Genomic DNA, 16,196 nt, shown 5'->3' on the forward strand with positions numbered 1-16,196 from the left:
CCCTCAGATAAATTAAATTATTCAGTTTGAGTAACTAATGTTGGCATCACATGTGTTTTTGCAGGGTTTTCAATTTTGTGTTTACAGAGCCACTTAAAAGACTTCCCTTGTGTCTCTACTGGATTGGTGTTATAGTTGTGTCGGTTTTCCGGTTTTACCATATTTCTAAGAACAGCAAAATTGAAAGGATTCTTCTTCGAAAATACTACCATCTGGTGGCAGTGCTAATGTTTGTGCCAGCTTTTATTTTCCAGGTGATACAGAATTATTTTCATATCTTTTTTTGTTTTCCTAAAATGTGCCAAAGCGCACTCAGACTTGTAAATCACTAAGATCTCTTGTTGTTTGGACATGATCATTTTGCAGCCAATATTTATTGATCTAGCATTTGGTGTGGCTTTGGCCGTCTTCTTGGCATTAGAAATTATTCGAGTAAGTCAGTTTTACAAGAATTTTGTCTTGTACTGCATTCGTGTTTTTAATATATCATGTTTCCTGCTTAGACATTCTTCTGTCATCTTTTTCTTTTTTTTTTTTTTTGGGGGTTGGATCTGTAATTAGGCCTTACCTCAGGGGAGGTATGTGTAAATTTCCCAGTAATCAATTATCCTCCCATATATCGGCGTGCTTCCTACACAGTAGTTCTTGCCATGGTTTTGATGTATGTATGTATATATTTATGGTTATCTATGATTCTATGAATCAATTCAAGTATAAATGAAACCATGAATGTCCACATGATGTGCTCCACCGTTGTGCATGTCATTTTGGAGAGTAACTTTCTGTGGGTTCAGTTTCACTTGAACCTTTAAAGAAGCACCACTTAACCACTGAGCCAAGGCTAAGTTGTTTATTATAGTCTTACATTTTAAATTTTAACAACATTCAAGTTTATGCCCTCTTTAACATAACCCACGCAGGCCGAAGTTCGCCTCCCGAATTAAATCCCTTCACCCTGCCTTTTGCTGCCTCATCGAAACCAGAATCAAAGAGCCTAATGCCCCCCACATTGCCCTCTCTTGGAATTTGTGCTCCAATTACCCCAATGGGCGCATTTGGTGCCTCTGGGACCCTTCCAATGTTCAAGTTTTGGTCCTTTTTTCCTCATCTCAGCTTTTGCACCTTCAGGTTTCAGACCCTTCAAGGAACCTCCTCTTCCTCTTCACTGCCATTTATGCTGCCTATTGTCCCTCTGAGCGACCCTCTCTTTGGGCAGATATTCGGCACATTGTTCTTCAGATTGGTTCTCTCCCTTGGGCCTGGGTTGGAGACTTTAATGTCGTTCGATTTGGCCATGAAAACAGGGAGGTGGTCGGCTAGATGACCCTTCAGTTGAAGCTTTTAATGAGTGCTTGGATGAACTTGGTATGGATGATTTGAGATGGACTGGCCTTAAATTCACTTGACAATAAATGCGGTGGTGACTCTAGAGTTTTTTGCAAGCTTGATAGAGTACTTGTCAATGATGCTTGGCTTACCTTTGATATCCCTGGCATTTCTGACCATAGTCCCATCACTATTTCCATCCAACCTTACACTTCCTTTGGCCCCAAACCTTTTAAATTCTTTGATATGTGGTCCTTCCACCCCGACTTTCTCTCTATTGTTAAAGATGCGTGGGCAAAGCCAGTTAGCGCCCATTCTTCCCCCATCATTTTCTTCTCCAGAAAGCTTTGGAATGTCAAATGCGCCCTTAAACCCTGGAACTCATCTTTGGGAATCTCTCCTCTTTGGTTTCGGATTCCCGTGCTAAATTCATTAATATCTAGTTGAGACTCCAATCTGACATCCATAATGCTTCCATTTCTGATGATGAAAAATCTATCTACCTTGAGCTTTTTTCCTTGGTGGCCCAAGAGGAGTGCTTCCTTCACCAGAAATCTAGACTCAAGTGGTTGGAGCTTGGTGACTCTAACACAGCATTTTTATACAGGTCCTCGAAAGCTAGAACAAATATCAACTCTATCACTAATGTAGTCCTAGATTGGTAGGAGACCAACTAGGAGCCAATCAACCAGGATCTGTTATGAACAGGTGAATCGGCTAGGTCAAAAATAGGTTTTTGGTGAAATTAAGGTTAGGGTTTGATGTGTGGGTTATGTCAAGTGGAGATAGGGGAGTCAATCAGTGAAGATCCTGAGATGTTTTGATGGATGGAAGTGTATAATCTTGAATGGGCAGCAACTTAGGCTTAGGGTTTTGGGTTTTGGAAAAGAGGAATAGAGGGGAATCTAGGGTTTAGAGTTGGAGGATGAAGCTAGGATTTGGATCGAGTGCTATAGGGGCAGAGATGGTAATTCAGTTCTGGTTTGTTGTGTTTTGATGGATGGATTGGTCTATGCTGGTTTTAGGTTATGGGAAAATTAAGAAACAAAAGGGGGAAAACTAGGGTAGGGTTGTCGAGGGTTAGGAGAAGAAGAATGGGGATGGGGATGCTTCCAACTTACTTGTAGCTGCAGAATTGTCCTGGCAGCAACTTTTTTTTTTTTGGATGAATGAAATATATATTAACGAAGCACAGAGAGTAGATGATTTGAGATGGACTGGCCTTAAATTCACTTTACAATGAATGCGGTGGTGACTCTAGAGTTTCTTGCAAGCTTGATAGAGTCTTTGTCAATGATGCTTGGCTTACCTTTGATGTCCCTGGCATTTCTGACCATAGCCTCATCACTATTTCCATCCAACCTTACACTTCCTTTGGCCCCAAATCTTTTAAATTCTTTGATATGTGGTCCTTCCACCCCGACTTTCTCTATATTGTTAAAGATGCGTGGGCAAAGCCGGTTAGTGCCCATTCTTCCCCCCTCATTTTCTTCTCCAGAAAGCTTCGGAATGTCAAATGCACACTTAAACCCTGGCACTCATCTTTTGGGAATATCTCCTCCTTGGTTTCGGACTCCCGTGCTAAATTCATTAATATCCAGTTGAGACTCCAATCTGACATCCATAATGCTTCCATTTCTGATGATGAAAAATCTATCTACCTTGAGCTTTTTACCTTGGTGGCCCAAGAGGAGAGCTTCCTTCACCAGAGTTCAGACTTAGGACCGACAAAGAATGAAACATTGCATTTTTTTATTCAACTTGATTTGTACATTTGCACCTCTATCGTATCAGTTTCACATGTGAATGCTTGGATTTTTTTTTGTCATTCTTTATTGTGGAATGTTTTGTCATTTTGTTTTCCACCACTTGCTGTATTGTTTTTGTCGTTTTGTATTCCACTTCAACTTTCACGAATCCGACAAAAATTCTGAGAATGCAAGGATTTTTTTTCAGGTAAATGCAATGGATGCTTGCTTGTAATTTCACTAATATGTAGGTAGTTGATTGAGAGCCTAGACAAAATGTTGAAGAAAAAGGATAAGTTTTGGAAACATTAGAGCAACGTGGTTTGAACCGTTTTAAATATAAATATTATGGACTTAATTTCTTTGGGAGTGTTACGCGAGTGAAGGCTCATTTTGCTTGTCAGACCGGCCATGATGTTCAAATTAGTTCCAAAGTTCCTTTTCACATCCAAGCTGATGCCCTAGTAGAATTAAGTTTGAGTTTATTTAGTAGGAAAAGAAAGACTGATATTGTAGAATAGGTTCCATCATTTCCCATCTGGAGGCCCAAAGTAGGAGTATTCATCAGACTATGATGGTACAGCTGGCTGCCAAGAACGACAAGAAATCATTGAAAAAGAGGATAACAGAAAATTTTGTCAAGGATAACATTTCCTTTAATGTTATTCAAACAGATTCTTGTATTGAGATGATGAGGGCTTCAAGTATGTGTGGGCAAGTTTTTGTTGTACCTAGTTACTTGACTTTTCGTACCCGTTTGAGTCCTAAATCAAAGGCAGAGGTTATGGAGTATTTTAGCAATATTTAGTCGGCATGGGGTACCACAGTTTGTACAATCATGTATGATTCTTGGACCATCTTAAAGAAGAGGTCTTGTGTCAATGTGATTGCTTACTCTCCTGGGGGTGTTGTGTTTTTAAAATGTATTGACTGTGGTACAAATAAAATAATACAAGATTTCTTTTCAATGAAATTTCTGAAAATCATTGAAATACTTGGACCAAAAAAATGTTGTGCAGTTCATTTGGGAAAATGACCTCATATATATAGGACAAATTGTGCTGCCCATGGGGTTAATTTTCTTCTGAAAGATATCCACAGGCATATTAGATGGGTGAGGAAGTTATTAATGTTGGGAAACTTATAGTACATTACATGCACGGACATACAATTATTTTGGCCTTGATGATTTAATTCACCAATGGTAAGGAGATTAAGCAACCTTGCAAGATAAGGTTTGCTACTCATTTTTTTTTTAATGCTTCTCAATCTCTAATTGAAGTTGAGAATGAGTTGAGGCTTTTAGTTGTATCATCTGAGTGGGAGAGCCTTTTAGTTCATCAGGGCTGAAATTGTACTAAAAACTGTTAGAGTCATTCGATCTGATGCTTTTTGGGAGGGATAAAGGAGGTTGTTTCTTTCATGGAGCCACTTATTTGGATTCTTTGCCTTGTTGCTTCAGAGGGTTGCACTGCAGGCAACAGAAAGGGCAAAAGAAACATTAAGGAAGTATGTGGAGAAGGATGGAATGAAGTACTTAACTATCATGGACTGTAAATTTGTTTACTTGTGATGATTTGTTGGGATTTGGTGGCAATTTATTGGTGTTGAGTTAGTATCCTGTGATTCAAAAGGTTGCTTGTAGAATCTTGAGCCAACTTTGTAGTTCTTCTCCATGTGAGCGAAATTGGAGTGCTTGGGATGCAACACAAACAAAGAAGAGAAATAGATTGGCCCTAGATATGGTAGAAGATTTGGTGTACATCAAGATGAATTCTTTGGTGAAGAAAGTATGAAAGCTGAGTACTTTAGGATGTGACGCCCATTGATTTAGAAAAACTTGGTGACTTGCCTGAGGTAGACATTGACTGGAGACACAGAGACTTGAACATACATAAGTTAAACCTGATCCACCTAACATTGGAGTTGATGGAGGATCTGCATCTGCTTCGGAAATTTTGTTGCATTATTGATCTTTGAATATATTTTGGACTATATGTGGGATGATATATTTTGCATTTATAATGGGTTATGGATTTTTAGAATGTACTGTGGAGATTCTATGCATTTTTGTTAGATGCTATAGTTGTATTGAAATTTAGATGCAAACATTTATGTAATAATTCTTCAATTTATGTAAGCATATTGCCATTTTTTTAGTCCTTTTTTTTTTTTTTTCAAATCTAAACGTTTAAAATCCATATTGTTTTCGCTTTTTTGCCATTCTCGAAACGTTTGACCTTATTTTACCATACCATACAAGTTTTGAGCCATTAAAAACACGTCCATACCGAGCACTGTTTGCTGTTCCCATTTTAACTTACTATGGTTGGTACTGCTAGTACAGGGTATCTTGGGTAAGGGAATAATAAGAAGGAAAGAGAATACAGCATAAGGATTAGGGAAGAGATTAACCTGGAAAGGGAGGAACAGCCAGAAGAGGAGAAGAGAGAGGAGACGAAGAGCACCAGCTTTGGGAACAAGCCACATTGGGCTACTACTCTAGAGCAAAACTCAATATTCCATTCTTATTCACCGTTAATTGTGTTGATTACATCTATATAAATAAGAAAGACTCCAACAGAAAAATAGAAACTAACCCTAGTTAAGTAAAACAAACTAGGAAACTGAAATGGGGAAACTATCTCCTACATAGCTAAACTTCCCCAAAATAAAAGATTACAAGATAATTCTAAATAAATAAATAAATAAACTTCTAATATTCTACTGAACCACAACCAAACTTGGACCCGGTTCTCGGTCTGGGCCTCCAATCAGGTTTGTGCCAACCCACACAAGCGTTACTGCATCAAACTGTGTTGCTGTCTATGGATTTTGGAGGGTTGGCTTGTCTGACTCCCCATACCCACGCCCACTTATAGGTAGCATGATTATTGACAAAATATGATCATGTAGTCGTTTCTCTTTTTCCAACCTGCATTATGGCTGACTGGACACCACTTTTGGGGAAGCAAGTGGGTAAAAGGGCTTTCCAGAAACAATAAATCAGAATCATATATTCAGTATCTATTCACTAAAGACTGGGTTATGTGGGTTTTCTCATGTGCAAAAAATTTTCATAAGCATTTCTCTTTGTATAAAAAAAGGGCGTACCCAGTGCACAAGGCTCCCGCCACTGTGGGGTCTGGGAAGGGTCATAATGTAAGCGTTTCTCTTTGTATATCTTCCATAATTGAACTCTTGTTAACAGGTATGGAAAATTTGGCCTTTGTGGCAACTGGTCCATCAGTTCATGAATGCGTTTACAGACCATCGTGATTCAGATATCCTTATTGTCAGGTATGGGTTCTTTCATTTCATTTTTTTTTTTTTTCGTGGGTTTTTAAATTTTTTATTTTGAACAAGTGTTTACAAGCCTCCCTTTTCTGCTTCTTCTGATATGGTTCTACTCTACTCAGCCATTTTTCACTCTTATTGGGCTGTGCTCTTCCTAAGTGGATGTCTTCGGGGTTCAATGATCGACCACTCGCCCCATTTGCTGGAATTTTAAGTTTAGGTATTGGTGATACAATGGTAAGTGCTATTATACTTTATACCATTGACATTAGCTTTGCCTCAACACCCACACCCTCATCCCCAAAACCCCTGTTCTGGTGCAAACATTATCTTTACTGGCAAATTTTTTTTTAGACGTTAGCTTTCCTGCTAGTTGGATTTTTGCTTATCCATGGTCATGTGACTTTAGCCTCTGAAGTTCATCATTTGAAGGGATGAGTAACTAGCCCACCTCTTGGTGGAACAGTGAGGCATTTTTGATGATGGTGTGAAGTAGCAAAAATCCCTTGTGGCTTGTCTGGTAGGCCATTGTGCTGGTGCCTGAAAACTCTCAATTTCCGGCTCTACTTGTAATGTGTTCGCCTTGTTGCCTTTTTTCTGTCTCTTCAGAATATAATTTGCAGCTGTAGTTTCTTCTGCCGGGTGAGGGGGTTAACAGATGTTATTAAGAAAGCTGAGAAAAACTCTACACAAATATATAGTTGTGTTTTTCCATTATACATATTCTCGTTTGAGTATGTTTACAAATCTTAGAAAATTCTTGGCCTCATTTAAACTTCAAATACTTACAATTACTAGATGGATATGGCCATCCTATAATGCAAACACATGTCAAAATTGAGTTGAGGATTTCTTAGAGTAGCGTCTCTGGCTTATATTGTTCTAAATACTGAGAGGTTGTTAAGTTAGAAGATAATAATTTTATTTGGTCTTTTTTTTATTAAATTCTTTCCCCAGTTCTAAAGTTAGCAACATTTGTGGATATAGTATATCTCGTTATTGAACTGGAACAACAATTTCTTTGATTTTGCATGCAGGCTTCGATGGTTGGTCACAAGTATGGTGTCCTTAGGTGGAGCAAAACTGGCAGTGAGTATAAGTTTCCAATCTCCTAGATTATCAGCAACTCAATACAACTGAATTTGCTTTTGGCTTTCAAACCCACTGATGTACAGACTTTCATGTGCTAGAGAAAACTGTTGAAGGTACTGCAGCTGGTATAACATCTGTGCTGGCAGCTTGCTCTGTTCTTCTTCCACTTCTAGCATCAACTGGCTATATACTTTCCGAGGTTTTCCTCTTCTCTCACTAAAATGAATTAACTATCTCTGTTCAATATTTGAGTATTGTCTAGATTTGTCCATCTGCTAATTAGGTTAGCATACTACTGCCCTTACCTAACCAATAGGGGACCCGTTTTCTTGCTCTTGTTGTGGCTCAGTCAATGTGCATTGTGTGACCAACTCAGCTTGACCTGCTTGTGAGAAGCAAGTTCTGTCCTATTTCAGTCAGCTTTTTGTTTATTGTTATATTTTTTGATTTGGAAAATGACTTTGATGTCCTCATCCATGGTGGCTGTCTAGGAAACCCTTCAGAGTCCGGGCACCTACCGACAACTTTTTTTTTGTTTGTCACAACCTGTTTTTTTTACTGTCCATTGCATCCTCTGTCTCTTACCTTGAATGCTCTTGCTACATATTTTTGCAGCATTGGTTCTCCCTGCTCCTAGCCGTCACAGTGAGTGGTTTGTTGGAAGCCTACACAGCACAGCTTGACAATGCTTTCATTCCTCTGGTGTTCTACAGTCTTCTTTGTCTGTGAAGCCTTTCCTCTCTAACCTTGTATATCTGACACAAAAAAATTGTCCTTAGTACCCTGAGATTTCAGGGATTTTTTTTTTCTTCATTATTTGTAGTGTGCTTCTCTAAGCACTAGTATTGTACATAATATCACTAACCAGCTCATGATCGAAGTAGATACAGAGAACCTAGACTGGAGTGCAGGGTGATGTGAAGCTTAAAACAGCCTGTTGTATAAAGAGGAAGACTTTTTTTTTATTTTGCTTATTTTTAATCTCGATGTTAAGTGTTTTGCCAGTTTTAAGAGATCGTTCAGGTCAAGGTGTGCAGCATCTCATACTATCCTGATTGGAAAAAGGGGGTGACAGATGTTGGGAATACAAGGAGTTCCAGTAGAGATGGGAAAACCTCAGTGGCTTTCCTGGAGAAGCTAATCACCTTTTACAGTTCCACACTTCTTGAGCTGTTGTTGAAACTTAGGAGCATTTTGAGGTGGTACTAAAGTTTCTTCTCTACTTTGTACTTATATTGGGGAGGTTAATCTGTCATATGGACTTTCTCATCAAATGGAGGTAATTTTATTAATGTTATTGAATCTCTCTCTCTCTCTCTTTCTTTGTGTGTGTGATTGCCTAGAAAATGTTCGTCTAATGATCTGTTAACCAGCTAGTTTGGAACGATGCGAGAAATTATGGAACCTTTTATGTCAGTCTTTTGAAACTGTTATTGAAAATTCGTGTAAAAACTGAGCAACAATGACACGATGCTCCAAACAAATTAACCATCTCATTGGGAGTCAAGGCAACTTATATATATATATTGTCCAATATTTATTTGGGAGAGGGTTCCCTCTGATGCCCCAAGTACTAATTCAGGCGAATGGAGGGACAGGGTTACCGATCATAAAATAGGGGGATTTTAAGGGAGAGAGAGAGAGAGAGAGAGAGAGAGAGAGAGAGAGAGAGAGAGAGTGGGTCTCACCCCTTTTCTGTCTCTTGACGTATGAAATAATTCACTCACAGATAGCATGCGAATCTTAGTGGGTTACTTGAAATCTTGGAGCTATAATTGGGTCTTTCTTGCAATTGGCTAACCAGCTTGGAAATGCTAGTCTAGTTTAAAGAGGAGAAGATTTGCAACTAGCAAGTTTAACATTGGTATGAAAGGAATTTTAGTCCCTTTCGATAAAATGAATAGAACCCATATCCATAAATGGTTTCAACCCTTTTGACAAAATAAGAAAGAACAGAGATTACCATTATTCTCGTTATCTATGATAAACAACAAAATTTTCTTCACTACCTTACTTGTTTGGAACCCGGCAGCCCAATTGTTGTAGTCTTTGATCTCTTAGTATGGTCTTGAGAATGTTCCTTTTGAGTAGAAGGGATCTCATTTTACCTGGACTAATAATAGATAGAGGCCCCCTAATTTAATTAAAGAATTTTTGAATTGCTAGGATAGCTTCCCCTCTTTGGTTTGATTATTGGTAATGCAATGCACTTGGCTCAGTTCATAACTGTCACACCCCGGCCCGGTCTTATAAGGACCAAGTGTGACTGGATGTGTCTCACATCCAACCAGCCCACCAGGATCGCAAGTGTTGTACTCTATTCGTAATCATATCCACAAATACATAATTAAATACAACTGAAGCAATTAAATACATAAATAAGACAACAGTAAAGGAAGACTAAACTGAACAATGATATATATACATAAAGTCTACAGAAAAATCAGACAAAACTAGGCTTACAAATCTGGAAATAACAACGCAAGAATTGAAAAGAGAAATCAAAGAGGTTAAAGAAGAACTAATAAGGCTCAAAGGGAAATCCCAACAAAATCCAGAACCAGAAACTAGTCAAAGTTATGTTGAGAGCATTTCCCCTCAAAAGTGGCTTGTCAAAGTCAACCTGACAATAGATTCGTCTTATAAGTTCACCTCTGTGGCCCTGATTGATTCAGGAGCACAGTTAAATTGTATCCAAGAGGGACTCGTCCCTACCCAATATTTCCAAAGGACTAAACAGAGGCTAACCGCAGCCAATGGAGCCTACTTAGACGTTTAATACAAATTACCAGAAGTCCATATATGCAACCAAGGGGTATGTTTCAAACAACCCTATATATATATATTCAAAAGAGCAGTGTTACAGTGATTCTTCCATAAACAAAAGAGTTAAACAAAAGACTTTTTAACATAAACTATACAAAAGTGTATAATAAAAAGTGGGGAAGAAGCCTGAATCTAGCAGTATCTTAGGAGAACGCACAGTCATCGCACGAGCACGAAGCATCGTGCACCACCGTCAAAGGAGCATCAACTCCAAGAGCCAAAGGAGAATCCTACGTGGAGGAGACTTCCACAGAAGCAACAACAAGATCATCTGAAAAATAAGGTGATCACAAGGGGTGAGCTCCACTGAGCCTAGTAAGGAAATGCATGCAAACATATCACAACAGTCATGATGAATGTCCTAAGTAAGCATGCTCCTAACATGGATTCTAAGTCGCATGAGGTATAAGTGCTACTGTAGCAGCATACTAACCTCGGTCCCGGTATATCAAATCCAGCCATCGATCACCTGAGCGAAAGCATTCTACTACAGTGAAGATCCGTCAGTTCCGGCATGAACCATCGGACCCTAGCAGACCCCCAAAGACTAACCCTACTGTTAATCCCACAGCGAAGCCGATCGCTAACATGGGGACAGTGAATGGCATCCCGATATTACCCTTCGAACCTACCACGGGTTATCCAACACCTCAACCCCTGTTGGTAAGGGTCGTAGCACTGGGTTATGAAGCATCCTAGCCCAATGCAGTCTAGTCATGATGGCATATGTGTGTACAGTTCAATTTTTAGAGTAAGCAGTGCAACATTAACATCATTGTATAGTAATCAAGTAATATCAATGTAATGCAGCATGTCAATACAGCCTAATCACATGCAGTCTAATGCAAAATTATAAAGCTAATAAACTATATGCTCTGAACAATAATAGTGATGATGCATGGCATGGCATATTGAACAAGTAGAAATTAAGGCAACAAATACTCATAAATTAAGTCAATTCCCTTACCTGAAGTTGTAGATTAGACTAAATCAACTACCCTCCAAAGATCCCAGCAATACAGACAAGAACAGAGTACACAACCCAAACATAGTCCTAAAACAATAGAAAACATCAAGTATTAGGGTTAGGAGACAGTCTGAGGTCTAAACAAGGTTTCAGGGGCATTTCTGTCCAAAAACATTGAACCGATTCAAAGGCCAGGTGAACCGGTCTATCGGTTCAAACCCTGGTTCTGCATCCGATTCAAAATCCAGATTTGGGGGTTTTGGTCCTGGTGCATGGATCCTTGCGTGCATGGCCTCAATTTTATGTTCTAGGCTGTATTTAAGATGGGTCAATAGAATTAAGTTGATTCAATTCAAAACCATTAACCAATTTGAGAAATTGATCAAATTAAACTAATTCACTATGCCAGGGTTCAATAGATTTCATGTTTCAGCTGTAATTTGAAGTACAGCAGGAGATATATAACTTAATTCAAGATTTAAACCTCAATTGGGTCTAATTAAAAGGTTAAGGATGGGTCTTAGTCTATTAAACCAATAGGTTTAAGATTTAATGGCAGAATTTTACTATAGACTTAATTAGAGATAGAGAAAACAAGAAAAGAAGATGGGTACAACAGGTTCTTCATGGCTTGCCTTAATTCAGCAGTAGATAGAGGTGAAGGCAGTCTCAAATTGTACTTCCAAGCTCCAATTTCAAGTTCCAATCTAAAGCTCCAAGTGTAGACCTCACTTTCCCTTCTTCTTCCTTTCTTTTCTCCTTCTCTTTTATCTCTTCTCTAAGGCTCCCAAGACTGAATCGTTTCTAGTTCTAAGTCTTCAGGATATGGGAATAGTAAAAAGGACTTATATATATAGTGGTTAAGTTGAGGGGTTGTTTGCCTTAATTGTTTATAAACTCTATTTTCTAAAACTAATTCCTAAAACTGATTTTAATTAGAATTTTGTACTTATTATCTTAATCTAATTATAAAATGATGTCATATGACATCAGGGGTAATCCCAATACGGGTAACCACTGAAAACAGCATTCCCCACTGGGGATGTGGGTCCCACAAAGATAAATTGACTAAAATACCCCTATAACTCTAATTGGTCGTATAATACATCATAAAATACAATTTAAATCATACTTACAATGAGTTTAATTAATGGAAATGTTCTGCATGCTATCCAGGCAGCAGATCAGGCATAGGTAGCTCAGGTGCGGGGTTCCATCGGGGTCCTCTGACTCCAGAATGGCAAGTTGGGAAGAATCCCTGGAATCCTCCATAGGTGTGTCGAGAGATTCATCTGTATCCTTGACCGATGTAGCCCATAGCATCGAAGCCACCATAGACTCAGAACTAGAACCTGAAATCACACAAGTTTCAAAATTTTAAATTTGTTACGATTTTCACACTCCACCCTCCTTATTAGAATTTCATCCTCAAAATTGACGTACCTGGGAGACCGAAGAGATAAGGGTATCTCTCTTTCATCAAGTCTTCTCTTTCCCAAGATGCTTCAGCAGCAGAGTGGTTACTCCACCTGACTTTAACAAAAGAGATGGTTCGATTCCTCAGGTTATGCTCCTTCACATCAACAATCTCTTCTGAGGTCAGATCAGCAATAAGCTCAGCTGGTTGTTGAGGTAGCAGATGTGATGAGTCAGGGGTGTATTGTCTCAACATAGAGACATAGAATACATCGTGTACACCGACAAGTGATGGGGGCAGTGCAAGCTGATAGGCCACTGCACCAACTCTGGCTATAATCTCGTACGGGCCAATGTATTGAGGACTCAACTTCCCTTTCTACCCAAATCTGACAACACCTTTGATTGGAGACACTTTCAGGAATGCCTTCTCACCAACCCTGAACTGAATGTGTTGCCTTCTTCTATCTGCATAGGTCTTCTGTCTAGACTGTGCAGTCTTGACCTTCTCTCTTATCAAATCAACCTTCTCACAGATCCTTTGGATCAATTCAGGGCCCAAAATACGTCGCTCTCCAACTTCATCCCAATACAATGGAGTACGACATGTCTTGCCATACAGGGCCTTGAATGGAGTCATATCAATAGATGCATGGTAGCTATTATTGTAAGCAAACTCAATCAGGGATAGATGTTCATCACAGCTGCCAGTCATCTCAAGCACACAAGCCCTGAGCATATCTTCTAAAGTTTGGATTGTTCTCTCTGTCTGCCCATCCGTCTCATGATGATATGCTGTATTATGGTTCAATTCAGTTCCCATAGCTCGCTGTAGACTCTTTCAGAATCTAGAAGTAAATCTGAGATCTCTGTCAGACACAATGTTCAATGGTATTCCATGTAGCTTGATAATATTATCCACATAGAGTTTAGCCAATTGATCCATAGAATAGGTGATCTTCATTGGAATAAAATGGGCTATTTTGGTCAATCTGTCTACAATTACCCAGATTGTATCAATTCCCTTCCTAGTGCGAGGAAGGCCAGTGACAAAGTCCATAGTGATATTCTTCCATTTCCACTCTGGAATTGCTAAGGGCTGCAGAAGTCCCTGTGATCGATGTCTGACAGCCTTTACTTGTTGACAAGTAGAGCATTTAGAAACATAGGTTGCCACATCTTGCTTCATCCCATGCCACCACAAGTACTGTTTCAAATCTCAGTACATTTTTGTACCACCTGGATGTACAGAGTAAGGAGATTGATGGGCTTCTTGCAAAATCAGATCCTTCAACTGACTATCAGTAGGTACACACAGTCTGTCTTTGAGCATCAGGACTCCATCAGCCGTCACTGTGAAATCAGTATCTTTCTATGTTCCAGCCCGAATGTTACTTACAATCTGTTGGAACTCTTCATCAGAAGACTGGGCTGCAATGATCTGAGCCTGTAGTGATGGCTGCACCATCAATACTGAGATTAATTCTTCAGTCTCTCCAAATATGATCTCCACATTCAATGCACTTAAATCCTTCAGAATATCATCATTAATCACAATTCTGCCTATTGCCCAATCAGAGGACTTCCTGCTAAGTGCATCAGCCACAACATTGGCTTTCCCTGGATGGTATAGCATGTCAAACTCATAGTCATTAATGAGTTCCAACCATCTCCTTTGCCTCATGTTTAACTCCTTCTGAGTGAAGAAGTACTTCAAACTTTTGTGATCAGTGAATATCTCAATCTTCTCACCATACAGGTAATGTCTCCACATCTTCAATGCAAAGACAACTGCTGCTAGTTCCAGGTCATGTGTAGGGTAGTTCTTCTCATGGTCTTTTAGCTGTCTAGAACCACAGACAATGACTTTCCCATGTTGCATCAGCACACATCCTAGCCCTGTCTTGGAGGCATCAGTATACACAACCATTCCCTCAGTTCCTTCAGGAAGGATAAGAACTGGGGCTGTTATTAACTTCTTCTTCTTCAGTTCTTGAAAACTATTTTCACAGTCTTCATTCCATTCAAACTTAGCCCCGTTGCTAGTAAGCTGTGTCATGGGTATAGCTATCTTGGAGAAGTTCTCTATGAACCTCCTGTAGTAACCAGCTAACCCAAGAAAACTTCTTATCTCTGTCACAGTCTTGGGACTCTCCCAATTCACTACAGCTTCAACCTTCTCAGGGTCTACTTCAATCCCTCTAGCTGAAATTACATGGCCTAGGAACCCATCTTGAGGCAACCAGAATTCACACTTGCTGAATTTTGCATAAAATTGCTTCTCTCTCAGTCTTTGTAGAACAAACCTCAAGTGTTGAGCAAGCTCTTCCTCATTCTTGGAGTAAACCAAGATGTCATCAATAAACACTATCACAACCTTGTCCAGGACATCGTGGAAGACTCTATTCATTAAGGCCATAAAGGCTACTGGGGCATTAGTAAGGCTAAAAGACATTACCAGGAACTCATAGTATCCATATCGAGTCCTAAAGGCCGTCTTACTGTTAACATCGGCTTCCTTAATTTGAAGCGGATGGTATCCTGATCTGAGATCAATCTTTGAAAAGACTTGGGCACCCTGAAGCTGATCAAAGAGATCATCAATCTTTGGCAAAGGATATTTATTCTTGATTGTCAGCTTATTTAGCTCTCTATAGTCAATATACATCCGCATGGAGCCGTCTTTCTTCTTCACAAACAAGACTGGAGCACCCCAAGGTGAGATACTTGGTCTTATGAATCCTTTCTTCAACAAGTCTTGAAGCTGAGTCTGCAATTTTTTCAATTCACTCGACGCCATTCTGTAAGGTGCTTTAGATACTGGCGCTGCTCCAGGTACTAGATCAATCACAAACTCATTCTGCCTTGGTGGAGGCGGACTTGTCAAGTCATCAGGAAAAACATCAGGGAATTCCCCTACAACAGAAATCTCTACATAGACCTAACCTGTGTCCTAGTATCCATAATAGACACAAGGTATCCTTGGCATCCCTTGTCCAACATCTTCTTCATCTTTAAGGCTGAAATCCCCATCTTTTTGGGTTTCTTCTTCTTATCACCCATAAAGATGAATCCCTTCTCGCCTCTAGGCTGGAATACTATCTTTCTCTCTGCACATAGCACATTCGCCTTGTACGCTACTAACCAATCCATCCCCAATATGACATCAAAGTCAGTCATATCGAGTTGGATCAGATGGGCATTCATGTCTCTGCCAGTAATTCTCACAGCACATGGTTCATATAATGTATTCAGATCTATTCTTGACCCAGTAGGTGTGCTAACTGCTAGACCCTCTGCCAAACACTTTGGTGACACACCAGTTCTCTTAGCAAAAGATGGAGACACAAAGGAATGCGTCGCTCTGATATCATATAAGGTGTATGCAGGAGTAGAGCAGATGAGAATGGTACCTATATTTCATGAATTGATGATTATGTACGCATGGTATCGTTTAATGAAAATACAATATAGTATAAGTTTAGAATGATACCAGTAACCACATTCTGGTTAGCCTCATCCTC

General features: G+C 39.4%; 1 protein-coding gene across 1 annotated transcript; it reads left to right on the plus strand.

Annotated features, from left to right (window-relative positions):
- The first annotated feature begins 13 nt into the window (after positions 1-13).
- LOC122653620 (dolichol kinase EVAN-like) lies at positions 14-8,442 on the plus strand. The gene is made up of 7 exons (XM_043847524.1): positions 14-254; positions 367-432; positions 6,286-6,374; positions 6,494-6,608; positions 7,409-7,460; positions 7,562-7,662; positions 8,079-8,442. Exons 1-7 carry the CDS (start codon positions 51-53, stop codon positions 8,190-8,192), a joined length of 741 nt encoding a protein of 246 aa, XP_043703459.1. The 5' UTR covers positions 14-50; the 3' UTR covers positions 8,193-8,442.
- The last annotated feature ends 7,754 nt before the right edge of the window (positions 8,443-16,196 follow it).

Source organism: Telopea speciosissima, chromosome 3 (genome assembly GCF_018873765.1).
Source record: "Telopea speciosissima isolate NSW1024214 ecotype Mountain lineage chromosome 3, Tspe_v1, whole genome shotgun sequence".
Classification (NCBI taxonomy): Eukaryota; Viridiplantae; Streptophyta; class Magnoliopsida; order Proteales; family Proteaceae; genus Telopea; species Telopea speciosissima.